General features: G+C 46.2%; 2 protein-coding genes across 11 annotated transcripts in view; one reads left to right on the forward strand and one right to left on the reverse strand.

Annotated features, from left to right (window-relative positions):
• The first annotated feature begins 1157 nt into the window (after window positions 1–1157).
• ZNF333 (zinc finger protein 333) lies at window positions 1158–27079 on the forward strand. 10 transcript variants are annotated; one of them, XM_030879826.2, is made up of 12 exons: window positions 1158–1427; window positions 4224–4267; window positions 5332–5455; window positions 5877–5975; window positions 9320–9402; window positions 12448–12564; window positions 13767–13854; window positions 20829–20917; window positions 21518–21644; window positions 22061–22156; window positions 22657–22733; window positions 23234–27079. In XM_030879826.2, exons 1-12 carry the CDS (start codon window positions 1364–1366, stop codon window positions 24329–24331), a joined length of 2106 nt encoding a protein of 701 aa, XP_030735686.2. In that variant the 5' UTR covers window positions 1158–1363; the 3' UTR covers window positions 24332–27079. The 10 variants fall into 10 exon arrangements, with proteins under 10 accessions (XP_030735686.2, XP_060153047.1, XP_060153046.1 ...); XM_060297064.1 differs by having other exon boundaries at window positions 23315–27079; XM_060297063.1 differs by having other exon boundaries at window positions 20832–20917.
• The window catches only part of ADGRE2 (adhesion G protein-coupled receptor E2), a 32581-nt gene continuing 31785 nt past the window's right edge, over window positions 26913–27708 (reverse strand). Inside the window, exon 11 of the mRNA XM_070045093.1 lies at window positions 26913–26960. Within this exon, the coding sequence (XP_069901194.1) occupies window positions 26913–26960 (48 nt within the window). The remainder of the gene's footprint in view (window positions 26961–27708) is intronic.

A 27708-nucleotide genomic window follows, 5' to 3' on the forward strand; every position in this document is an offset into this window, starting at 1 on the left:
TTAAGTTTGAGTCAGTCTTCCTGGAATTTATTGTTGTGAATGATGTGAAATGGGGATCTAAGAACTTAATCCTTTAGCCAATTGTCCCACTGCCTCCTTCCCCCATTGATTTGAGATACTACCCCCAACCCATACTAAAAGTCCATACATGCCTGAGTCTGCTTCTGAGCTATTGTTTCTTTGATCTATTTGTGTATTCCTGTGACAGTAACACACACAAAGAGCTTTAATCTCTAGCCATAACTCATTATTCAGTGTTCCCAGAACATGTATTCCCCCCTTGCCTCTGTGTTTTTGCTCACAATATATCCCCAAGTTGCAACATTTCTCACCCACTGCACTAACCATTCTCCATGACTTGATATTCATCCTTTAAGATCTACTTTCAACCAACTATGCCAAATTTCTTTATTTCTCTTCCACATATCCTTATCAGTTAAAAAAATTATGCTAATACACCACATATGACAATGTGTTGAGTTAGTTTTATTGGAATGGATCAATCTCATCTCTCTCTCCACATCTTCCCTCCAATCCTCCACTTGTAGCACCCTTGCAGGAAAGGGCTTTGTAACCTTAGCATGTAGCCATCAACTGATACTCTGTAGGTTACTTATTGAGAAAAATAATACACGCAGCGCTTGAAATATAAACGATATCAGGGAACTGGTCACAGTGGTTGTTTCTGGGGAGGAAAACTTAGGGATGGAAGGAGATCCCCCATTTGAACTTTTCCTATATGTATGTATTATCTGTACGACATAACAAATACATAATTTTAAAAAGAACAGTCAGATCTATCTATTGTCTTGAATAGAGTTTCACATTTTATTTTTAGTAAGAAAGGCAAATTGTAGAAGAAGTAGAATATATAATCTTATTTTTAGAAGAAATCAGAAATTCTGAACAAAACAATCTTACTTATGGGTATGTTTTTGCAGGGCATTGGGTTAAGGCAAAGGAGAAGTCAGGGCGGGGCAGGGTCGGGGGGAAGGAAGGGGGAGAGGAAAGTAGAACATCAAGCGTGCCAACGAGCCAGCGAGGCCCCGCCTCTGTTCCGCCCACCAAGCCCTGGCCCTCTCCCAATCCCCACCCATCGGGCTTCAGCTCTGTCCTTAGCCCCGACCAGTCGGCGTACACTCCGCTCCAACCCCACTCTTTAGGCCCGGTCAGAGCCCACCCCAGAGCTTGACCTCGCCCGCAGCCCTGGGGAAGGAAACTAGAATTCTTCCTCCAAGGTTGGATGAAGGAGTCAACCTTTCCGCCAGTGCCCTGAGGTCCTCTGGCCCTGAGGGCCGGTGCTCCGACCACTTCCGCTCCCGGCGGCCCTGACACCGGAAGCAGAAGTGCGCAGCGGCGGCGGATGGTGGCTGCAGTACGGGGCTGCACGGCGCGCTGCGGTGGGAGTGTCTCCGGCCGTTCTGCAGGTGCGGCCAGGCCCCTCGGGAGGGCGGGGAGGGCTCGGCGGGCGCGGGGAGAGGCCGGAGGGCCTAGGACGGCTGCCCGGGCCGAGGTGCTTACTCCCCGCGGTAACCCCGGGGCCGGGATGGGAGCCCGCACAGCTCGGCTCTGCAGCCGGGCTCCCCCTTTTCGGTCTGTCGCTCTCAGGTACCCCTTGTTCGGGCCAACAGGACTGTCATCCGCCTGTTGAAGGGGAAGTCACGAAGTACAGCCCAGGTCCCGCAGCTAACAAGTGGTGACACCAGCCGGCCCCAGTACTCACCCGTCTTCCCCGATTTGTAGGCCTACCGTATCTCCCATATGCAGGATAACTGTTTATTAATAAATCACGTTTTATTTCATATTACGTTTCAGGTTATCTAGCTCTGCAAATGGAAATTTAGGTCTGAGTCTACATGTGCAAACTGGTTTGAGGGACTTGGCATGTGAATTTAAAAAATGGAATGTACCCTCTATCAAGGGATGAATTAGTTGGTGACTGACAATTTGCACTTGCTTACCTTAGGACCTGTTAACTTAGCTTTCTTTTCCTTTTCCTTTCCTTTCCCCTCCCTCCCTCCCTCCCTTCTGACTTTTACTTTGTATCAGTTTTCTTAACTGTAAGGGGAGCATGTCCTAATAAAAGCTATTTCTCACTTATGTCACAAGTCTTATTAACATCAAAGAAAAGTAAGACTATTCAGTTCTTTTCAAGTTGGCTCCAGCCTGTAAATCGCCGTAAGGCTTCAAAAGATGGGACTCCAGGAAAAAGAACATAAGCTTTGTTAGTACCGGGAATTGAAATTGAGTTGGCAGTAAATGGGATGTCTTTTTTTTTTTTTTCTTCGGTACGCGGGCCTCTCACTGCTGTGGCCTCTCCCGCTGCAGGGCACAGGCTCCGGACGCGCAAGCTCAGCGGCCATGGCTCACGGGCCCAGCCGCTCCGCGGCATGTGGGATCTTCCCAGACCGGGGCGCGAACCCGTGTCCCCTGCATCAGCAGGCGGACTCTCAACCACTGCGCCACCAGGGAAGCCCGGGATGTTTTTTTTAAATCATAGGGTTAAGACTCATTTCTAATGAGAAATGGAGAAAAAATTAATTCTGGAGGAAAATTAAGCATCAGATTTCAATTTGATGAGTGTGGTGTTTGTTTTTAGAGAGGATTCATGTCCCACCTTGTCTTTTTAGAAAGAGTTAACGTTTCTTAAAGACAGCTGAAATCTAGTGTTGTGATTTTTGTTACATGAACAGGCATTTTAAGTCATTTTTATTTTTGACTTGGGGTGTTGTCTTATGTGTTTGTGTGTGTGTGTGTGTGTGTGTATGTGAGTGTGCATGTGGGCACATGGCTTCTTAGTCTAACTATATTGAATTATTCTTGAGGAGTGTTGATTGTTTGGCACATTTTCATTGGGGGTGCCCTCAATGAGCCAGGCCCTGTACAGGGGAAACAATGTGACTGAAATAGATTTAGTGCTTGCCCCTGTGGAGGTTTTGTTCTAGCTGGGAAGACAGATTTTAAATTAATAATGACAAGGGTGATGTAGAAACACAGAACAGGGGAACTTGAGGAGGAGATCAGCAAAAATATCTTAAATGGGACAAATGTTTGAAATTAAAAGATGAGTTTTATGTAACTAGACAGGGGTCAGGCTGTGGAGTCGGAGTGGGGAGGAGATTTGAAAGAACGGTGTATGCGTAATCCCTCAGGCAGTACAAAGCCTGGTGTATTCCAGGAGCTGAGAAAAGATAGGGAAAGCTAAAACACAGAAGGCAAAGGAGAGGAGGGCAGGGCCCTGAAGGCCATGGTAAACTTTGGACCTTGTTCTAAGGCCAGTGGGAAGCCACTGAATCAGAGTTTTAAGTAGGGAGTAATATGATTTTGTTTGTGATTTAAACAAACCACCAACTCCTGGGTTGAGCATGGTGTTTAGGATGGGCAAGAATGAATGCAAAGTCCACACATATAGCAGCTTGGGTTAGTTCAGGACTCAGACAATTGTGGAGTTGGAAAAGTTGGGGCTTGGTGGTGATCGTGGAATTGAAAAAGTTGGAATGTTTGCGATGCATAAGAGGTAGAACTGAGAGAATTTGGTGCTCGATGTATTCTCTCTACCACATGATATAGAGTAGGGCTTGGCAAACTGTGGCCTGTGGGCAAATCTGCCCCAGTGCTGGTTTCTATTAATAAGGTTTTATTGGAACACGTGTTTATGTGTTCCCTGTGGCTGTTTCTGTGCTATAACCACAGTTAAATAGTTGCCATACATGTGGCCCACAAATTTTAAGATATTTACTGTGTGGCCTTTTACAGAAAGTTTGCCAACCCCTAGTACGTAAAGTACTTAGTACTTACCAAGTGCGGTTCTGGTGGCAGGATTTGGAGTCCTGAAAAAAGTGGACACAGGTCTATACCTCGAGAGTTTACATCGTGGTTGGAGAGAGAGAGGCAAACTTACCTATACAAATACATATTAAAAAATCACAACTTGATAAGGGCAGTGGAGGAAATGTAGAGGATGTTAGAGGTGTTTTGAGGGAGGATAAGAGGAGAAATGATCCTTGTATTAGGTGACTGGAGCCAGTAGAAACGGTCAGGGCCTGTGGTGTGAAAGGTGGCTCAGGGCCCAATATGTTCCTTATTGAGATAATTTCCGGGTAAGCATGTTTCGCTTGGCCACCCTGCTGGTCCACAGAAATGGAATTATCTGGGCCAAACCCCTGCTTGGTGTTCTGCTTCCACTCTCATTTCTTCTTTTACCTCTGTCTCTCTTATTGCAGGAAGGACACCTACTGAAACTTTAAACCCTGGCGCTGGTGTCATGGTGAGGGGGAAGGAGGTGGTTAGGATGGATGGGGGGGGAATAATTATGTACTCTGGGCCCTGTCTCCTCTCTGCCTGCCTCCTCTCTGCCTGCCTCCCAACTGAGGAAGAAAGAAGAGGGAAGTGTGGAGCATCTTTAGCCCCGTCCCCAGGACCTGGCAACCTCTTTCAGTTCATAACCTCCGGAGAGAACTGGTTTGGGTGGAGGGTTCCCAAAGCGACCCTGGGGTTCTGTGCCTAATTCCAGAGTCTGACTGCAGTGCGGGGCTCATTTAGAGCCGGCAGCAGCAGAGCTCCAGGGCCATCCCTGCCATCGCTCGTGAGACCTACCAAAAACACATGGCTCTATACAGTAAAATTAAAATTAATTAAAATCCAACAAAATTAAAACCTCAGTTACTCAGTCACCCAAAGTACATTTCTCAAATGCTTAGTAGCCACACGTGCCAGTGGCTGCCTTTTTGGAAAGTGCAGACATAGAACATTCCCATTGAGCTTTACCAGTCAGTGCTGTTGTAGAGAATTCTGAGATTAAAAGGCCATCAAGTTTCTCAGATGCAATGGAAGTCCTATTTTAACAAGCATAAAAAATGACTAAATGCTTATCTATGTCTTGGGCGGCGTCCTAGGGACTTCATGAAAATTAAAAGATCAAACCCAAACTTTTGATGTCTTAAATAAGGAGTTTAGGAAAAGCTCTGTAAAGCTGAGAAGAACAGGCTGCGCCATCACTGGTTAGTGGAGTGACAGAGAGCCAAAGTTTATACTTTTGGATCTGTCCAAACGTTAAAAGAAAGTCAGTATTTTCTGCTGGGTCCCAGCAACTCCTCAGTTCTGCCCTTGTAGCACAAAAACTGCCATAGAGATAAACAAAGCGGTGTGGCTGTTTGCCAGTAAAACTTTATTCAGACAAACAGGAGGCAGGCCGGGTTTGCTAAGCCCTGCTTTGGAGAGAACACTCTCTGAATGTTCTTGCATTGGGTCTACCTTCCCCAGGGATAACCCCTCGTCCTGCAGAATGGTGAGAGTGGTCCTTGCTGAGCCGGAATATGTGTACTGTCTTAGGAATCAGTCACCTTGGAGGATGTGGCAGTGGGGCTCATCCAGGAGTGGGCGTTGCTGGATGACGCTCGGAGGAATCTGTGCAGATATGCGCTGCTGGACAACTGCAGGACCCTGGCCCCCCGGGGTAAGGCTGGTGCTACTCTGGTCCTTCCTGTATGCAAATGCTTTTTAAGCGCCTGCCACGTGACCATAGTGATGTAGTGTGGGTTTCCAGTTCATGGGCTTCCACAGGATAACAGCTCCATGCATTGCTTTTACTTAATTCTCTCCATAGTCACTCGTGTGGGTCTCACTGACCTTGAGCTTGGGCTTTGGGACTTAGAGAACCTCAGTTCCATGGGGCAGAGAGGGAGCGTTTGTAGTTTGGGCCCTTGTGAAAGAACCTCACTGAGTTCATTAAAAACTGGATGTGATCACTTAGGTACCCCATGTACTTGCTCGGGGTCAGGAGCTGAGGTCCAGGTGGAGGGTGGGCAGGCAGGGGAAGCATTTATTTTCCTCTGCAAGCCCTCCCTTCCCTCAGCATGTATGTTTTTCTCCACCAGCAGGGACTCCATCCTGCAAAACCTGTCTGGTCTCCCAGGTGGGGCCAAGAGAAGAGCTGATGACAGCAGAACGAGGCATTCTCTGTGCTACGGGTGTGGGTGAGTACCAGGGGGCATAGCACATTGTGACCCATCCAGACCGGGGTTTGAGGGTGGGTGCTGCTGGGAAGTGTCAGTCTGAGGGCATTTTTAAGGTTCTTTATTCTGAGGGGAAATAAGGTTGTTTGGGGTGAGTTCCTTTAGCTCTTCTTTTTTCACTTTTTAACTCTCTTACTTTTTGTTGGTTTCAGAAAAAGATCTGTTCCAATTTCTCTTTTTTTAAAAAAAAATTTGAGATACATACTGTAAAATTCACCCTTTTAAAGTGTACAATTCAGAGGTTTTTAGTATATTCACAGAGTTGTGCAACCATCACCACTATCTATTTCCAGAACATTTCTATCACCTCCAAAAGAAACCCTGTACTTATTAGCAGTTCCCCCCCATCCCCCTTCCTGCAGCCCCCAGCAACCACTAACTCACTTTCTGTCTCTGTGGATTTGCCTGTTCTGGACATCTCATATAAATGGAATCATACGTCTGTGTCTGTCTTCTTTCACTCAGCATCATGTTTTTGAGGTTCTTCCATATAGTAGCATGAAATGCTTCATTCCTTTTTAAGGCTGAGTGATATTCCATTGTGTGGATGCACCACATTCTGTTCATCCATTCATCAGATAATGGCCATCTGTCTTGTTTCCACTTTTTGGTGATTGGGAGTAGTACTACTCTGAACATTCATGTATAAGAATTTATGTGGAGCAAACATCATTCTCGATGGTGAAAAACTGAAAGCATTTCCTCTAAGATCAGGAACAAGACAAGGATGTCCACTCTCACCACTATTATTCAACATGGTTTTGGAAGTCCTAGCCATGGCAATCAGAGAAGAAAAAGAAATAAAAGGAATACAAATTGGAAAAGAAGAAGTAAAATGGTCACTGTTTGCAGATGACATGATACTATACATAAAGAATCCTAAAGATGCCACCAGAAAACTACTAGAGCTAATCAATGAATGTGGTAAAGTTGCAGGATACAAAATTAATGCACAGAAATCTCTTGCATTCCTATACACTAATGATGAAAAATCTGAAAGAGAAATTAAGGAAACACTCCCATTTACCACTGCAACAAAAAGAATAAAATACCTGGGAATAAACCTACCTAGGGAGACAAAAGACCTGTATGTAGAAAACTATAAGACACTGATGAAAGAAATTAAAGATGATACCAACATATGGAGAGATATACCATGTTCTTGGATTGGAAGAATCAATGTTGTGAAAATGACTATACTACCCAAAGCAATCTACAGACTCAATGCAATCCCTATCAAATTACCAATGACATTTTTTACGGAACTAGAACAAAAAATCTTAAAATTTGTACGGAGACACAAAAGACCCCGAATAGCCAAAGCAGTCATGAGGGAAAAAAACGGAGCTGGAGGAATCAGACTCCCTGACTTCAGACTATACTACAAAGCTATAGTAATCAGAACAATATGATACTGGCACAAAACAGAAACATCGATCAATGGAACAAGATAGAAAGCCCAGAGATAAACCCACAAACCTATGGTCAACTAATCTATGACAAAGGAGGCAAGGATATACAATGGAGAAAAGACAGTCTCTTCAATAAGTGGTGCTGGGAAAACTGGACAGCTACATGTAAAAGAATGAAATCAGAACACTCCCTAACACCATACACAAAAATAAACTCAAAATGGATTCAAGACCTAAATGTAAGACTGGACACTATAAAACTCTTAGAGGAAAACATAGGAAGAACACTCTTTGACATAAATCACAGCAAGATCTTTTTTGATCCACCTCCTAGAGTAATAGAAATAAAAACAAAAATAAACAAATGGGACCTAATGAAACTTCAAAGCTTTTACACAGCAAAGGAAACCATAAACAAGACAAAAAGACAACCCTCAGAATGGGAGAAAATATTTGCAAACAAATCAACAGACAAAGGATTAATCTCCAAAATATATAAACAGCTTATGCAGCTCAATGTTAAAGAAATAAAAAACCCAGTCCAAAAATGGGCAGAAGACCTAAATAGACATTTCTCCAAAGAAGACATACAGATGGCCAAGAAGCACATGAAAAGCTGTGCAACATCACTAATTATTAGAGAAACGAAAATCAAAACTACAATGAGGTATCACCTCACACCAGTTAGAATGGACATCATCAGAAAATCTACGAACAGCAAATGCTGGAGAGGGTGTGGAGGAAAGGGAACCCTCTTGCACTGTTGGTGGGAATGTAAATTGATACAGCCACTATGGAGAACAGTATGGAGGTTCCTTAAAAAACTAAAAATAGAATTACTATATGATCCAGCAATCCCACTACTGGGCATATACCCAGAGAAAACCATAATTCAAAAAGACACATGCACCCCAATGTTCATTGAAGCACTATTTACAATAGCCAGCTCATGGTAGCAACCTAAATGCCCGTCGACAGAAGAATGGATGAAGAAGATGTGGTACATATATACAATGGAATATTACTCAGCCATAAAAGGAACGAAATTCAGTCATTTGTTGAGATGTGGATGGATCTAGAGACTGTCATACAGAGTGAAGTAAGTCAGAAAGAGAAAAACAAATATCGTATATTAACTCATGTATGTGGAACCTCGAAAAATGGTACAGATGAACCGGTTTGCAGGGCAGAAGTTGAGACACAGATGTAGAGAGCAAACGTATGGACACCAAGGGGGGAAAGCCACGGAGGGGTGGTGGTGGTGGTGTACTGAATTGGGCGATTGGGATTGACATGTATACCCTGATGTGTATAAAATTGGTGACTAATAAGAACCTGCTGTATGAAAAAATAAAATAAAGTTCAAAAATTAAAAAAAAACGAATTTATGTGGATATGTTTTCATTTCTCTTGAGTATATACTTAGGTGTGGAATTGCTGGGTCATTTTTTAAACTTTTTGAAGAACCGCCAAACTGCTTTCTAGAATAGTCACACTATTTTACCTTCCCACCAGCGGTGCATGAGGGTTCCAATTTCTCCATATCATACAAACAATTATTGTCCAATTCCTCTTTAAACCAAACATTTCTTTGTGTGTTCCTTTTCTAATTGCTTCTTACTTGTTTGCCTGATAACACTGTCTGATAACGTCATTTTCAATCTCCACGGATTCCTTTGCTGGGAAAAAAGTCTCTCATATCCACCTCATTCCCATCACTGCCCAATTCCTACTCTTAGAGCCTCACTTTCTCACTGATAGCTTCTTCCATTTCAGTACTGACCCAAGTTTAGGGTCAATATTAAAAAAAAAAAATACATGTTGTGTGTGTCAATATCATGCCACTACTTCTTTCTGAAAGAAGGTAATTTTTTTTTTTCCAATTCATTTTAGACTGGGAATCTCAACTTAAACCCAAAGAGTCTACTCTTCTGCAGGATATTTTGGAGGAAAATTCATCCCATGATTTGCAAATGGTAAGATTCACGGGTGATGATTCTTTACTCCCTCTCATAGAAGAAGTTGAGGAATACGTGAGTTGGACACGCACACCAGCGCCAGGCAGATATTTGAGCCAGGGCTTTTCCTCAAGGACATGAAGTGTCTGGAGGGAGCATCCATGACCCATGAATGTGGGCAAATCCCACCTATCACTTAAGATTCTTTCTTCTTAGAAAGTTCCCCTGAGTAAACATTTCCATCAGTGAGAGTCAGACATTGCTTGTATGCAGTGTGATTTACTCTTCAACAGTGATCAGAAACACGTTGTCTGTTAGAGATGCCCCATGTAAGTTCAGGATGTGAGAAAGCCTAGTGGTGGAACCTGCCACATCCTGGAAGAACTCAACCTGTCTGAACAAGGCGCACCTTTGAAAATGCTGAAAACGTGCCCCTGACAAGGAGCATCCCTGGGTGACCTTTTTGTCATCATCCACCGCTCATCAGGAGCAAACTCCTCCTGGAGAGAAGCCACCTGCTGATTTAACCGTGGTGAGAAAGGCTCCTGGAGGAATTATACCTTGGACCTGAACAAGAGGACCTGCAGGAGAGGGCCACTCTGATTGTAAAGAATGTGGGAAAGTTGTCAGGGGTCCCACACCCCTAGGGAGACAAGTTGAGACCCCACACTGGAAGGAAGCCCTTGTCAAAGAGTGGAAAATCATTCAGAACCAGCTTGCACAGTATGGTGCGTGAGAAAATGCAGAGTCCTGCCATCCCCCCTTTGACCCTGAATTCCTGCCTTCCTAAACTACCGAGCCTCCAAGTTTGAGTTCCCATTCTTGGGGTTTTGAAGCTTAGGGTTAGGGCTAAGATTTGGATAGAGGGACATACAGAGCCCATCTTCACCCCCAGGCCCAGAGCCAATGAGGTATCTAGCTTCTCTTCCTCTCCACCTCTATCACGGATGGTGTCAGCCTCAGAGTGTCAGAGACACTGGCACAGTGCATGGGGTGGTGAGGCCGGGGTAGTAGAGACCCCTTTTCCATTCCTGTGCCCTGAGCACGCGGAGCCTCAGCCCTGCACAGCCTCGTGAGGAGTGGGCTGCCAGGCAGCTGAAACTCTCGCCCCTGCATGGCTGGCATCAGACCCCAGGGCAGCCGAGCCCTCTCCTTAGTGCCCAGATCCTCCTTGTCCTTGGTTTACACTCTTGTTTTGGAAGAGAACGTCCTCCACTAGCTGCTTGGGAAAGGGCGCTGGCTTTTGAGACCTTAGGATCTGCAAATGTCTTACTGGAGCTGCTGGATCCCAGGGGCCTCATCTGCTGTTGTTGTTGCAGTAACCCCATTATAGAGTGTTCTGTGCACCATTATAGAGCTCTCGATTGATGCCTGTTGAATGAAGGAGTGAACAGATGGGTGCTGGTAAAGACGGCTCCAGGCCCCTACCGGCACCATGCCTCAATCAGCAGATGGACCGTGTGAGGGCGGGAGTACGGGCCATGAGGGACGGGTGTCCTTTGTGGTTTCTGTGGGCTCTTTCCTCTCAGTATGGGGTTCCAGCACTTTCCACAGAACTTCACTGCCAGCTCAGTAGTGAGTACTGAGTGTGGGAGAGGAGGGGCTTCTGCTGTATCTGGAAACACAGGCAGTCACAGAATGTTGTGAGTGGGCATAAGTGGTCCACTTCCTTCTATATAGAGGAATCCCACTACAGTTCCTTCTGTGTAGAGGAATCAAGCAGCTCACCCCTGAATATGCCCCTAAGTGGTCCAGCATATGTGAGGTCGGGAGTCAAATCCAGGCCTGTCTCTAGAGACCGCCATCTTAGCCATCAGGGTCTTCTGCTTGAGGATCGCACATCCTGATACTTGGTCGATGTGGCTGAACCTTTGGTTATCCCTTCTAGGCCATGTGGGTGTCACTGAGCCTTGTCGCAATCACTGGGGCCCCTTATGGCAGCTCTGAGGTCACATGTGAATAAGTGCTGGTGGCCAGGGACAGACCAAGGCCCTGTAGCCCCAAAGAATGGGCATCTCCAGGCTCAGCCTTCCTACTGTCCCAGGGCCACCCACGCCACCTCTCCTGCACAACACCCAGCTCCTCAAGGCTGTGGTTTCACCTCTTCTGTTTCCTGCTGGATCCACAGTGCCTGTACTAGCAGTGCTCAATAAGTACGTGTTGAGCAAATAGGCGGAACTCCTAAAAACCTTCAAGAAGAGTGATCTGTGTCAGAATTATTCTGATGAAAACATTTGTCTCAAAATGGTACCCCCGGGATTTCAATTTACGGAGGTGACTGAGTGATGACATGGAGAGGCCAGTGACAGCGACTTACATTTCTTGAGAGGAGGGGGCTGGCCACGCCACACAGGGCCACACGAGGAAGCACCAGCATCAGTCAGGAGGCTGACAGGAGTGAGGGGAGACTCTAGGCCGGAGCCTTCATTGGTTTTCTGTAGGAAAGGCAAGGCAGGGCAGGGTAAACATCTTAGGATTGGTGAGTTTGAGTGATAATTCTGGGGGATCTTGAGGCGCAGGGGCTGTCCCCAGTTGTCTGGTACCTGGCCTTGGTGATTTAGGGCAGGGGGAATGTTGGCTTGGTGTGTGAGAACTAGCTAAAGGAGGTGGTTCGGAGTACGAGCTGTGGATCACAGGGGAGATGTAAACAGCTGTGGCCATCAGTTTGGCCCTGTGATTGATGGATGCCAGGGGCATCCTCAAATATGGAATCTAAGGAAACAGAATGAAGTTCATATTCAGAGCCAAGGGCTCCCAGCCTTTCTATAGCAACCTTTCTAGTAAAATATCTTGTAGCGCCTCCAAGGGCTTGTGGCCTGACCTCCAGACAGGGCCTCTCCAGAACCAGAAAGGGGTCAGGTCTGTCTCCAAGTCTCTGGCATGATCAGTCCTCGTTGGTGGCAGGGGCCCACAGTGCAATAGGGGGAGTCACGAGGTCTGAAACTACCAGGCCCACGTTCCCCAAATTCTGATGGCACGAGCCCCAAACTTAGGGTCTCTGAGGGTGAGAACAGCCTCCATACCGCCTCTGTCCTGCTCAGCACCCTCCATGCCTTTTCCCAGGGGCTGGGACTGGACCTGAGGATGCAGATCAAGCCCATGATGGGAGAGAGGGGGACACCTCTGACTCCAGGGGACCGGTCAGCTCTCCAGGAGTCACCTTGGTCTTCTGAGGACACAGTAAGCCTGGGAAGTGGTTTGCTGGGAGGGCCCCAGCCCCATCCAGGAAAGCCTAGGGTTCAGGAGTTTTGTTAGGTGGGGAGGCAGGAGGGAGGGATGAATCTAGGACCAACTGCCAACTGTTGGGGGAATTGGGAACATGCTGGAGGCCCAGGCTTACCTCCTGGTAGGAACTGCTGGACATGCCGTGGCATTTCTGCATTGAATGTAAATATCCCTAGTGTGATGTCAGGCCCAGAGCAGTCCTAGGGGAGGGGCTAGCACCTAGGGTTCAGGCCCTGCCTCTCTTCGTCCAGTCCTTCCACCCTCATTCCCACCCTGTCCATGGCCAGGAAACCTACAGGAATGAGTGGGTCCAAGGGCTGTGTGAAGAGTGTCCAGGCCGGTAACCAAGCTCTTGGCTCAGGGCCTTGTGTTTTGGTACTGAGGTGGACAGAGTTACCGAGAAGGACACTTTAAGGTGTGCTATGAGCCCCGCGCTGAGGAGGAGGGGCCTCCTCTCACCTGTCCCTGCCCATCACCTGCCCTGAGGGACCTGCCACATTTACTTCCCATACACCACCAAGTCCTACAAACTTTTCCTCCAAAATATAAACCTACCTCTGACTGCTCCTTCTGTTCCTGGTGCCACCACCCTGCCCAGAGCCACCGTTATTTCTCCTGGACCCCCGGGAACTGCTCCTGACAGGCTCCTGCTACCACTGGGCATCACCCTGGACACCGAGGCCAGAGGCATCCCTTAGAAATGCAAGTCAGTTCAAGTACCCTTCCCAAGGGAGTGGCTGGCGGTAGAGGAGAGTTCAGGTCCTTTCTCCCACAGCAGGGCTTCCCCTCCGGAATAGTTTACTTATGTCCCCTCATTTGCAGGGGTCCACCTCTGCATCCTCCCTCTACCCCCTCAATCTGCTGGCCATCCACTGCCCCTCTCTGCTCCAGCATTTCCCCCACTACCGGAGGCTGCTCAGAGGAGGCCTCCCTTACCCAGGCCCCCTCTCTCCATCCCATCTTGGAGTTGAAATTCCACGACGGTGGCTAACTTTATACTGAAGAATTGTAAACCTGGACAAGGGAACAGGGCCTGTCCCTGTATGTTCAGTGTGTTTCCCCAAAGCAGGGCCAGTCATGCCAATTCAGTCTGGGTGAGCAGGTGTGAGTGGATCCCACCGACTGTGTGACTAATATGTTCCTGTCACTCTGTCCAGGGGCTGAAGGTGGCTGTGCAGATTCAGAGGGTGGCCACGCCGGAGCCTGCGCTGCGCCTCCTCAACCTGTTGGGGGCTGGGGATTCTGGTGAGTGAGAGCTGGGTGGAATTGACAGCCAGAGGGCCCCGCTTTGCTGTGTTGTGTCTGGGAACTTGCATCCGCCGCCTTTTCCTCTGACTGCAGTCGTTGCCACAGGGAGAGAATGTATGAAGCAATCTCTCATTATTTACATACGCAAGGGGAAAGGCACTTTCTAGGGATTGTGGGCTGGGATTCTTTTTTTGTTTCTTTTGGTCTCAGATCTTTCTGTTATGGAAGAGCAGTCCCCACTCAACTATGGCAAAGGCCAGACCTCTTTTGGGGCACGGTTAAATTCTCCACTGCGCAAGCATGTCGATGCTGAAGGTTACAGTTGAATTTACTATAAGTGGCACATGTTTGAACTGAGCTTTTAAAAAATGAGGCTAAAAGCCACATCTCCTGAGAAGTGGGGGAAAAAATTAATTCTGGAGGACAAATAACATTGTAGCTTGTACTGCAAGGCGTTTGTTTCCTTCCATCTTAATTTATTGTAAGAATAATAAATTTTGATTATTAATCATATCATCCAGTCTTGCATTTGGAATCTGTATTATGCCACTGACAGGAAGTAATGCTTAGATTTGGGTTATATGTTGTTGTTCTATATATTTTTGGTACGCCTTCTGGGCCAGGCTCTGCCATAATGTACTCGTTTTATTTATTTATTTTTAAAATTTTTATTAGAGTATAGTTGATTTACAATGTTGTGTTACTTTCTGCTGTACAGAAAAGTGAATCAGTTACATATATCCATATATCCACTCTTTTTTAGATTCTTTTCCCTTTTAGGTCATTACAGAGTATTGAATAGAGTTCCCTGTGCTATACAGTAGGTCCTTATTAGTTATCTGTTTTATATATAGTAGTGTGTATATGTCAATCCCAGTCTCCCAATTTATCCCTCCCCACCTTTCCCTCCTGGTAACCATAAGATTGTTTTCTACATCTGTGACTCTATTTCTGTTTTGTCAATAACTTCATTTGTACCGTTTTTTTAGATTCCACATATAAGTGATATCATATGATATTTGTCCTTCTCTGTCTGACTTACTTCACTCAGTATGACAATCCCTAGGTCCATCCATGTTGCTGCAAATGGCATTATTTCATTCTTTTTTATGGCCGAGTAATATTCCATTGTATACGTGTACCACATCTTCTTTATCCATTCCTCTGTTGATGGATATTTAGATTGCTTCCATGTCCTGGCTATTGTAAATAGTGCTGCAGTGAACATTGGGGTGCATGTATCTTTTCAAATTATAGTTTTCTTCAGGTATATGCCCAGGAGCAGGATTGCAGGATCATATGGCAGCTCTATTTTTAGCTTTTTAAGGAACCTCCATACTGTTCTCCATAGTGGCTGTACCAATTTACATTCTCACCAGCAGTGTACGAGGGTTCCCTTTTCTCCACACCCTTTCCAGCGTTTATCGTTTGTAGACTTTTTAATGATGGCCATTCTGACCTATGTGAAGTGATACCTCATTGTAGTTTTGATTTACATTTCTCTAATAATTAGTGATGTTGAGCATCTTTTCATGTGCTTTTTGGCCATCTGTGCCATAAAGTACTGTTGAAGTACTTGGTGTGCTCTGTGCTTTTGAAGTACTCTGGAAGGTACTCTTGAAGTACTCACCGCTGTCATCCTGTGGTGAGATGGGCACTGGGAAACAATTGCAGACCAAACCCTGAGGCCCTCCCCCATGGAGTTCACAGTCTGGCTTGGTGGTCAGATTTTTCAATGGAGACTGGAATTCAATGGAAGCATATAACAGGAGGGCTTTATCTTGGGGGGCAGGGAGGCGCTCTGGGAAATTTAAGTTTAGACCAAGTTTCTCAACTGCAGCACTGCTGATACAGGGACTGGATCTCTGTGGTGGGGGCCGTCCTGCATGTTGTAGGATGTTCAGCAGCATCCCTGGCCACCACTCCCTAGCTGGCAGTACCACCTCCCCCTGTATTAGTTTGCTAGGGCTCCCATAACAAAGTACCACAGGCTGGGTGGCTTAAACAACAGAACTTTGTTTTCTCACAGTTTTGGAGGACAGAGGTCCAAGATCAAGAGGGCCGTGATCTGTTTTTTGGCTTGTTGATGTCCATCTTCTTCCTGCATTTTCCCTCTGTATGTGTCCGTGTCCAAATTTCCACCAATTACATTGGATTAGGACCCATCCTACTGACCTCATTTTAATTTAATGACCTCTGAAAAGACTCTATGTCCAAATACAGTTATAGTCTGAGATTCTAGGGGTTAGGACTTCAACATATGAATCTTTGGAGGGACACAGTTCAGCCCATAACACCCTAGTCATGACGACCAAAGACATCTTCAGGTGCTCTGGATTGTCCCCCTCTAATGCATATGTTGATGCCGTAACCTCCCATGTGGCTGTATTGGAGACAGGGCCTTTAAGGAGGTTGTTAGGGTTAAATGAGGTCTTAAGGGTGGAGCCCTGATCCCATAGAATTGGTGTCCTTATAAGAACAGGAAGAGAAAAAGCAGAGTTCTCCACCATGTGAGGACACAGTGAGAAGGCAGATGTCTGCTAGCCAGGAAGAGCATTCTCACCAGAGCCGGACCATGCTGGCACCCTGGTCTCAGACTTCCAGCCTCCAGAACTGTGAGAAAATAAATTTCTGTTGTTTAAGCCACCCAGTCTGTGGTATTTTGTTACAGCTGCCCGAGCTAAGATACTAGACACTGCCACCTGACCTCTGGGGACAGGGGTGGCTTAAGACCATAATAATTACTGTATCGTTTAGATGTTGGTCTGTTTGGAGGTTTGGGGAGAGGAGTTCAGGCCTAGGAATGGCATCTGTAAAATCCACTGGGCACTGGGGAAGAAGAGCCTGGTCCTTCAGCACCTGGGAGGAGGATGGGCCTCGGGAGGATATGAGTGGTGGGTGGAGGCAGTTAGGAAAAGGACGGTGGTGGCCTAGAGTTGGGGGTGAGTGTGGAGTAGGTGTGTCAGGGGTCCCTAAGACCACTCCCAGGTTTGACGATTCGCTAGGAGGACTCAGGACTTAGCTTACAGTTGTACTCATGGCTATGATTTATTCCATTGAAGGGGTGCAAAGCAAAGTCAGCAAAGGGAAAAGCCTCATGGGGTGAAGTCTGGAGGAATTCAGGCACACGTTTCTGGAGTCCTCTCCCAAGGGAGTCGCATGGGACACGCTTAATTCCCCCAGCAACAAGCTGTGACAACACGTGTGCAGTATTATCTACAGGGAAGTTCATTAGAGACTCAGAGCCCAGGGTTTTCCCTGGGGGCTGGTCATGTAGGCACCCTCTGCCCAGCACATACCTAAATTCCAGACTTCCAGAAGGAAAACAGGCATTCAGCATAAACCGCACTGTTTGTACAAAGAGTTTAAGCAGAGAGTGAGCCCCTCTTATCAGTTAGGGTGGTGGGAACCCTCTCGAAATCCAAGTTCCCAGAGGCCAGCTAAGGGTCAACCTTGCTGGCAGGCCTTGCTGAGGAGAGCAGTCAGGCCTGCTGTGTTAACTCTTGTCTGCACACCAGGTAAGCTAGGAACCATGTAAGATGTACACAGGAGGTTGAGTTGAGATAGTTTGGTGAGTCATGTGTGCATTCGTTTACCAGACATTCCAGGGCTTTTTTTTTTTTTACATCTTTATTGCAGTATAATTGCTTTACAATGGTGTGTTAGTTTCTGCTTTACAACAAAATGAATCAGTTATACATATACATATGTTCCCATATCTCTTCCCTCTTGCGTCTCCCTCCCTCCCACCCTCGCTATCCCACCCCTCCAGGCGGTCACAAAGCACCGATCTGATCTCCGTGTGCTATGCGACTGCTTCCCACTAGCTATCTACCTTACGTTTGGTAGTGTATATATGTCCATGCCACTCTTGCTTTGTCACAGCTTACCCTTCCCCCTCCCCAGGGCATTTTTATATGCCAAGCACGGTTGGGGGGTGAGGGTGTAGCAAAAGGAAAAGGACCCCAGGCTTGTTCTTCCGAAGCTGCCAGTCCATTGGGGGAGATGGAAGATAATCACCTAAGGAAGCAAAAAAAAAAAAAAAAGTAGCTGGTTATAGATAGGTAAGGGCTGTGAAGAAAGGAGAGGGTCTTTTTAGAGAAAAGAAAGGTATTGGGGAGGAGAGACTCTCCGAAGGAGTGACATTTAAGTGGGTCCAAATGAGAAGGTATGATATAGGCATTCCCCATAGCAGGGACAGGGTGGGAGGAAGGGGAATGGGGTGGGTGGAGGTGGGGAGGTGGGTGTAGAAATGTCATCACTGATTTTTTTTTTTTTTTGACTGATCGTTGGGGTCAGAGGGGGAGGAATTGCTCATCTGAGATCAGGGACACTGGAAGAAGGACAGGCTTTGAGAAGAAGGTGATAAGTGCATTTTTTTTTTGGATGGAGTGGGTGAAACAACAGAAATTTCTATCTCAGTTAGAGGTCAGAAGTCTGAAATCAAGGTGTCGGCAAGGCCATGCTTCCTGTGAAACCTGTAGGGAAATAATCTTTCTTGCCTCTTCCTAGCTTCTGGTGGTTGCTGTAAGCCTCAGTATTCCTTGGCTTGTGGATGCATCGTTCCCATCTCTGCCTGCCTTGCCACGTGGCTTTCTCCCCTCATTCGGTATCTCTTCTCCTCTTAAAAGGACACCATTTGTATTGGATTAAGGGCCCTCTACTCCACCATAACTTTATCTTAACATCTGCAAAAACCCTATTTCCAAGCAAGGTCATATTCTGAGGTACTGGGGGTTAGGACTTGTTATTTTTTGGGGGGACACAGTTCAACTCATAAAGTCTGCTCTCTGGACCCGCAAATTCATATCCTCCTTACATGCAAAATACAGTCACATGATCCCAACATCCCCAAAGTTTTTACCCATTCCAGCATCAACTCTGTCTAAAATCTCATCTAGATATTGACCCAGAATATCCCAGATCTTGTCATCTAAATAATCTAAATCAGGTATGGTGAGACTGGGGGTGTGATCCATCCTGGGGGCATAATTCCTCTCCATTTGTAAATTGGTAGAACCAGAAAACAGGTTCTCTGCTTCCAAAATACAATGGTGGGGCAGGCATTGGATAGACATTCCCATTCCCAAAGGGAGAGGAAACAAGGGTCCCGGGTCGCACGTACGTTTGAAACCCAGCAGGGCAAGTTCAAAGCCTGAGAATGATCCTCTGTGGCTTGAATCTCTGTCCTCCGCCTCCTGGGGCAACAGCTCACCCCATCTAGCTCATTTTGGATGTTTCATTCGTATTCCCCCAGGTAGATGAGTGGAGATATCGGAGCCAATGGTTGTGTATATGGGTCTGGAGTGCAGATGTGAGAGTCAGCCTGGAGATTTGGGCCTTGTCAGGTAGTTGGGAATTGACGCCCAGAGCCGGGGACGGTGCCTTCCGAGGCGGAGACTACAAGGTGAGAAGAGGAAGGTGTGCACCTTGGGGACACCAGCAAGTGATGGAGGAGGAGCCTATACAGGAAACCGGGAGGGAGGCTGCGGGGTGGGGGTGGGCACTGAAGCCCAGGGGGGTGGGTTTTAAGATGGAGGGATTGGATGACTGAACATGTCAACTAGATCCCCACTCTGGATGGAGGTTACAGGTGATCCTAGTGAGGTGCTGGTCCTTGGAATGGTGATGTTGGGAAGTGAGTAGGAGGTGAGAAAATGGATACAGAGATTGCCCACGATGGGGAACAGAGAGATAGAACAGTAGCTAGAGGGAAGTGTGGAGTATTACAGCTTGAATTGTGACCACCCCCAAAAAAGCTATATTGAAGTCCTAACCCTCAGTACCTGTGAATGTGACCTTATTTGGAAATAGGGTCTTTGTAGATGCCATCAAGTTAAGATGAGGTCATGATGGTGGGCCCTAATCTAATATGAATGGTGCCCTCGTAAGAAGGGGAAAATGCCATGTGAAGACAGGAACACACGGGGGGAGGACAGCCATGTGATGACAGAGGCAGAGATTGGAGGGACACGCAGTTACAAGCCCAGGATTGACCTTCACCACCAGAAGCCAAGAAGAGGCAGGGAAGGACTCTACCCAGAGTCTCAGAGAGAGTGTGACCCTGCCCACACCTTGATTTTGGGCTTCTGGCCTCCAGAACTCTGAGAGAATACATTTCTGTTGCTTTAAGCCACCCAGTTGTGGTACTTTTTTACAGCAGCCCCGGGAAACTAATGACATGGGGTCAGGGATTGGATGTGATTCAGGTTTAATTACCAAGGGGAAAGGTCCCATCGAGAGGGGAGGTGAGGGTGCAGGGAGACAAGGGTTGGCTGGGGAATCACTTGCTCCTCTGTAACAGGCCAGAGTGAGGAGGCCTGGTGCGGATGAGGGATGTTATTGATTTGAAGGCAGGAAAGGAAGGATGCTTCCTTCTCAGGCACACTCACAGGGAGGTGGCGGTTTCTCTGTCCCCTACTTGTGGTAAGTCCTGGGGTGCTATCGGCCCTGCAGAGTTGGGGCAGAGGAAGGGGCCCAGCAGCTAAGGCAGGACAGCTGACCCAGGGCTGAATCAAGGGGGAGAAGGGGGTGCCCCAGAAACTTCAGAGTCTGTTGGTGACTTGAGACTGTGGCTCCAGAGATTTGGAACAGAGGAAACGCGTGTGTGTGTGCATGCGTGTGTGCATGCATGTGTGTCTGTGTGTATGTCTGTATATTTCTGTGTGTTTGTGCTTGTCAGTGTGGGTATGCGCATACTGTGTATGCGTGGTGTGTATGTAAACATTTGTGTGAGTGTATGCATGCGTGTGTACTGGTGTGTGTGAGTGTACATGTGTGCCCAAGCAGCTGGGAGTGTGTGCAAGCATATGTGCATGCATCTCTCTGTGTACATTACATGTGTGTGTCCCTGGGAGTGTGTGCATATGTGTGTGCACATGCGGTCATTCACAGGGTGGGCAGCCCTTGGCCCTGCAAGTGGGGTCACTGGGCCAGGCCCAGACCCTAACGGCTCCCCTCTTCTCCTCCAGCAGTGCCTGCTCAGGACCCCACCTGGCTCCGGGAGGAGAGCACAGAGGAAGAAGCCGTGGCTCCTGGGACACTGAACACTTGTCTGCAGGTAAGTAACAAATACTTGTTCTTCTTGCTTTGCCTCCTTGTCCCCTTCCCCTGTCTGGGAGTTTCTTGACCCCAGAGGACTGGTCTCCAGGCTTCCAGGCACTGGGCCTCTAGTGGTGGGTGGGCAGTGACCCCACTCCCTCATTCAGGCCTTCCCCTGGTTATCAAGGGCCATGTTCAGCTGAATGTCAGGAGGGAAAGCAGGGCGAGGACGTGAGCTGTCCTTGTCTTATAGTCATCATGGTCTCCCAAGAGCAAACAGTTGTCATTTACCAAACATTTTTCTCTTGCCTGTAATGCGATCAGGTCTGCTGGACCCTGGGGCTAGAGGGGAAGGACTTCCCAGCTAGTTGTTAATAACTAAGTCCTGTCATGAAGTTTAGGTCCTTTTCTGCCACCCCTTGGGATGCTGTCATTTAGGGAGGGAAGAGTAGATGGAGAAGAGTTCTAGTTCTGAGGCCTGAGCAGAGAGACCTCAGAACTGTGTCTGAACATCTTCTACATGTAAGTGTCCCTTTCCCAGGCCTGCAAGCCCCACACTGTCCTCTTGAGTATTGGTTGGGGTGGCCCCTGGCTGAGCAGGGACGGGTGTGCATTTTAGGAACCAGTCACCTTTGCGGATGTGGCCGTGCTGTTCACACCGGAAGAATGGCTGTTTCTAGACTCTGCCCAGAGAAGCCTGTACAGAGACGTGATGCTGGAGAACTATAGGAACCTGACCTCTGTGGGTAAGGCTGGCCTCGCTGCTTCATCCACACACTTGCGCAGCTACTATGGTTTCCCGGAACTGTGCTGGTTTCAGAAATCGAGAGGTGAAGAGACAGGAAGGTCCTGCCTTCATTGTGCTTATAGTCTAGTGGTTTCTTCTTGGAAATGAAGATCTGTCCATTGTTTCTGGTCTTCTCAAGTTTGTCCCTGAGCCAGGCGCCGGGTTTTGGGGACTGGAGAGTCCCACTGTCCTTTGGGACCCAGTGAGGGAGCTTTTACTTTGGTTCCTTAGTGAAAGAGCTCAGCCGTGCCATCAGAATATAGGTGTGTCCATTTTGCTATTCCTATCTCCAGTGACCCTAAAGACTTCAGAATATCGGCTCCCATTGCATGGCAGGCACAGTTGCTCATACCCTGCATCTTTTCCCATGAGCAGGAGATCAACTCTGCAAAGCCAGTACATTTTCCCATTTGGAGCAAAGAGAAGAGCTGTGTGTCACTGAGAGAGGGATCTTCCCAGGAACCCACTTAGGTGAGCACCAGGCAGATTAGGAGTGCTTAGTGCCCTTGATGGGGAAGGCTGTTGGGTTGAGCTCCCTCAGTAAATTCCACTTTCTTTCCTCTTTCTCTTCCCTTTTTATCTCTAATGCTTTACTTTGGCTTCAGTAAAGATTTATCCTACCTCCTTTTCACATTTAGCACGTCCATGTGTATATTTCATCCAGTTCCTCCCCACTGTATGTTCTTACTAATACTTCCTCTCAACATCAGTCCCAATCTTCATAGAATCCCTTCTTAGTAAATTATCTACTATTTCCATTCCTTGTTCCTATGATTACGTGACTCCTCACGTAGCCAAACACCTTAAAATTTTCCTTTACCCTCTGATACATTCCTCTTATTCATAGTTTCTTCCCATATTTAGGATCAGTATTAAAAAAAAATCTGCACATGCCTAGCTTTTTTTGTCATCTTGATCCCACAGTTTCCTTCTCTGTGCGCTTAATATTTCTTCCCCTTAATTCATTCCAGAACCTCAACTTCAACCACAAGACTCAATTCCTAACCAAGATATTTTTGCAGAGATTTCATCCATTGGCACAAAAAGGGTAAGGCATAAAGGGGTTATTCTTGTTCCTCTACAGTAGGAAATGTCTGGGATTGCTGTAGGTTAGAAACACAAGAAACCCAGAGAGAGATTCAAGGCAAGTGGTACTCACCTAGGAGAAAGCAGTTTCTTGGGAGAGAGTCTGTGAATGTCATGAATTGGGGGAAAACTCTAAATGTAGATCAAGATGTGGCTTTACAGAGTTCCCAAAGCTAACCATTTTCGTAAATTTGACACATGTGGAGCATTTAAAACTTAATTTAGCCTTACATAATACAGAAAAAGTCTACATCTAAGAAGTCCCATGAAAGTAATGAAAATGATAGCTCTTTGTGGCAGAGTATCTGCTTGAAGGAACTCAGGGTAGAAATGGTATAGATACGCTAAAATGGTAAAATCTTCAGCTATAGGAATGTCTCTTTCCTACACTCACTTCACTTGGGGGAGAATATCTGTGAATGCAATAAAGCCTCTGGTCTTCCCATTTTCCTCAATTGACAGGAGCGACCTCAGACTGGAGAAAAACTCTATAAATGCAATGTACTAGGGAAACCTATTAACAGCATCAAACCACTTTTTCAGTACCAGAGAATTCCTGCAGGAGGGAACCCCTGTGAATGCCGAGAGAGTGGAAAACCCTTCTTCCAGACTGCTCACCTAATCGTGTCTGAGAAAATTCATAGCGGGGATAAAACCTATGCATGTAACAAATGTGAAAAATCGTTCAGATACAGCTCCGATCTCATCAGGCACGAGAAGACTCACACTGCAGAGAAGTGCTTCGAGTGTCAGGAGTGCAGGCAGGCCTTCAAGTATTCCTCAAATCTGCGGCGGCACATGAGAACTCACACTGGAGAGAAACCCTTCGAGTGCAGTCAGTGTGGGAAAACCTTCACGAGGAACTTTAACCTGATCTTGCACCAGAGAAACCACACGGGCGAGAAGCCCTACGAATGTAAGGACTGTGGGAAAGCTTTCAACCAGCCGTCCTCTCTGAGGAGCCACGTGAGAACTCACACCGGAGAGAAGCCTTTTGAATGTGGCCAGTGCGGGAAAGCCTTCAGGGAACACTCATCACTGAAGACACACCTGCGGACCCACACCAGAGAGAAACCGTACGAATGTAACCAGTGTGGGAAGCCCTTCCGGACGAGCACTCACCTGAACGTACATAAGAGGATCCACACAGGAGAGAAGCTTTATGAGTGCGCCACCTGCGGGCAGGTCTTGAGTCGTCTCTCAACCCTTAAGAGTCACATGCGGACCCACACGGGAGAGAAGCCCTACGCGTGTCAGGAGTGTGGGCGAGCCTTCAGTGAGCCCTCATCCCTCAGGAAACACTTGAGGACCCACACCGGCAAGAAGCCCTACGCGTGTCAGGAGTGTGGGCGAGCCTTCGGCCAGTCTTCACACCTTATTGTACATGTGAGAACCCACACTGCAGGGAGACCCTACGAATGTAATCAGTGTGAGAAAGCCTTCAGGCACAGCTCTTCACTTACCGTGCATAAAAGGACTCACGCCAGGAGAGAAAACGTCAGGACTGGTGGCCTGCCTTTATCAGTGTCTCTTGCTTACGGTGGGCCCCATGCTGATTAACTTCCAATTTGTAAAAACATAAACATCCAAGGCTGTGATCATCTCTCATAGTACTCGTTAAGCGACATCCCATGTTTTGATGTATAATATTTTCATTTCAGTTTAATTCTCCATATTGTCTTAGTTTCTTTTACCACTTATTCTTTGACACACGAGTTAAATGGAATTAGGTTTTTAAATAAAAGTACATGGGTATATTTTTATAGAGGCATAATTGTAGTGAAATGCATAAATCTTAAGTGTACAGTTGGATGAGTTTGACAGATGTATACTTGTGTGTAATCAATACTCCATTCAGGATATAGACTGTTTCTGTCGTCCTGGAAAGTTCCTGCATATATATGGGTGTTTCTTTTTAGTTGCCTTTTTGTTGTTGGTTTCTAATTTAATTACACTCTTAGCAGCGTATGTGGTCTTTATGTTGTTGAATGTTAAGTATTTGTGGAGATTGCTTTTAGGTCTAGTGTGGTGCGTCCTGTTAATTGCCTACCAAAATTGCCCCTTCTTGCTTACCAAAGCACTTAGGGTTTTTTTTATTCAGATTGGGTCTGTGCACTATTTTTTTTTTTTGTGGCTTAAAACAACAGAATTTTATTCTCTCAGAGTTCTGGAGGGCAGAAGTTGAAATCAAGGTGTCTGCAGGACCACACTCCCTCTAAATGCTCTAGGGGAGGTTCCTTCCTTGCCTCTTCCAACTTTTGGTGGCTCCAGGTGTTCCTTGTCTTGTGGCAGCATCTCTCCCATCTCTGCCTCCGTTTTCAAATGGACTTCTCCTCTGTGTGTCTGTGTCTTCTCCTCTTCTGTCTCTTTTAAGGACACTTGTCATTGGATTTAGGGTCCACCCAGATATCCAGGATGGTCTCATCTCAAGATCTTTAATTACATCTGCAAAGACCCTTTTCCAAATCAGATCACATCCATAGTTTCCAGGTGGACATATCTTTTGTGGGGGCATCATTCAAACCACAACACCATCAGGGAATGTGCACTATTAAAACACCTCCATCTTCCTGTCCTTGCTGCCAGGCGAGGCCACATCCTCCAGTCCTGGCCAGTATGAGACATCGCTGGGTGTGAGTCCTGGGAAAGATGTTGCAAAGGGGTGGTTTCATTTAGCCAGATCCCTCTCCTTCTTCTGTACAAGCAGACACCGTGTCCAGGGCTAGAGGAGCCATCCTGTGACCATGAGGGTGAAAGCCACAGGCTAAAGAGAGTGTGGCCAGAAGTCACAACCATCCTGGTTCCCCAGTTGGTGTCCTTGTATGGCTGTACCAGCCCTGGATTGTTTATTTCTGGACATTCTGTTACACGAATAAGATGTACCTCTTGCTGGTACATGACATTGTCTTTTTTGGGGGGAGGCTGGGGGAAGGCAGGGATGGGTTTATTATGGCTGAATGCAGTCTCTAACTGGTGCACTTAGTATATGGTCAATTTTTATAAATGCTTCGTGGGTAGTTGAAATCAATGTATTCTACATATATTCACTAGATGGAGCATATTATTTGTGTTTAAAAGTCTTTTACACATTTTAAAATATTGGTCTCTGTCTTAGCTCAGGCTGCTATAACAAAAATACTGTTGACTGGGTAACTAATAACAGAAATTTATTTCTCACAGTCCTGGAGGCTGGAAGTCCAAGATCAAGGCTGGTAGATTTGACGTCTGGTGAGGGCCCACTTCCTGGTTCATAGATGGCCACACTCTCGCTGTGTCCTCATGTGGCAGAAGGGGAGCAAGAGAGCTCTCTGGGGTCTCTATAAAAATAAGGGCACTGATCCCATTCATGAAGGCTACATCCCCATGACCTAGTTACCTCCCAAGGGCCCCACCTCTTAATACCATCCTCTTGGGGCTGAGGCTTCAGCATGTGAATTTTGGGGAGCACAAACATACAGTCCTTAGCAGTTTCTGATCTATCATATACTGAGAAGCCTCTCAGTATATGATACTCTCCCACCATAAGTATGGATTACTGAATAAGTCTTGTAATTCTGTCAATTTTAAGTTTCATATATTTTGAAGAAATGGAATTAAATGAAAATATTTTTGACATTTTATAAGTTTCCAGATAATTGTTCCTTTTATTCTTATAGTGACCATCTTTCTCCCTAGCAATGAATATTCAACCATTCATCATCATACTAGCAAATAATTACTTAGTGCTTATTATTACTAGATAGTAGCTACTACCCTAAACTTCCTATCTTTTAGGTTATTTAGTCCTCACAGACTTTCAGGAAGGTACTGGTTATTATCCCCAATTCACAGATGAGGAAACTGAGGGCTGGAAAGTTGAGGTGAGTTTACAGAGGTATGTAAGGTAGTAAGTGACAGAGTCTGGCTCTTTCTACAGAGCTTCACCCCAGGGGGCCATTCTCCATTTTAACCTGTACTCACATGATTCTATTTTTGTGTTTTAAAGTTCTTTAATTGAGGCATAAATTAGGTAAAATTTCATAAGTTTTAGTGTATACCTTAATGAATTTTATATATGTCTATACCACCCACATCAAATATAAAATATTTTATCTCCCCGGAAGTTTCCCTTGGGCCCTACCCCAGTCAATAAGCCCCATCATCAGAGGTAACCAGTATTCTGACTTCTATCACCATAAATCTGTTTTTCCTGTTCAGAGAAATAGAACCACACAGTATGTGGTTCTATTTCTTGTGTCTGGTGCCTGGTGTCTGGTGTTTTCACTTAATATAGTGCCCATGAAATTTATCTTTGTCACATTATCAGCAGTTTATTCTTTTTTTTAATTAAATTTTACTTTTTTTACATCTATATTGGAGTACAATTGCTTTACAATGTTGTGTTAGATTCTACTGTATAACAAAGTGAATCAGCTATATGTATACATATATCCCCATATCCCCTCTCGCTTACGTCTCCCTCCCAGCCTCCCTATCCCACCCCTCTAGGTGGTCACAAAGCACCGAGCTGATCTCCCTGTGCTATGCAGCTGCTTCCCACTAGCTATCTATTTAACATTTGGTAGTATATATATGTCAATGCTATGCTCTCACTTCGTCCCAGCTTATGCTTCCCCCTCCCTGTGTCCACAAGTCCATTCTCTACATCTGTGTCTTTATTCCTGTCCTGCTCCTAGGTTCATCAGAACCTTTTTTTTTTTTTTTTAGATTCCATATGTATGTGTTACCATACAGTATTTGTTTGCTTTTTCTGACTTACTTCATTCTGTATGACAGACTGTAGATCCATCCCCCTCACTAAAAATAACTCAATTTCATTTCTTTTTACGGCTGAGTAAAATTCCATTGTACATATGTGCCACATCTTCATTATCCATTCATCTGTTGATCGACACTTAGCTTGCTTCCATGTCCTGGCTATTGTAAACAGTACTGCA

The sequence above is a fragment of the Globicephala melas genome, chromosome 3 (assembly GCF_963455315.2).
Source record: "Globicephala melas chromosome 3, mGloMel1.2, whole genome shotgun sequence".
Classification (NCBI taxonomy): Eukaryota; Metazoa; Chordata; class Mammalia; order Artiodactyla; family Delphinidae; genus Globicephala; species Globicephala melas.

Coding starts and splice junctions, on each gene's coding strand:
- ZNF333 (XM_030879826.2), top strand. CDS start 1,364: ATGGTGGCTGCAGTACGGGGCTGCACGGCGCGCTGCGGTGGGAGTGTC. Junction 5,976..9,319: donor TCTCTGTGCTACGGGTGTGG/GTGAGTACCAGG, acceptor AATTCATTTTAG/ACTGGGAATCTCAACTTAAA. Junction 12,565..13,766: donor CTTGGTCTTCTGAGGACACA/GTAAGCCTGGGA, acceptor CACTCTGTCCAG/GGGCTGAAGGTGGCTGTGCA.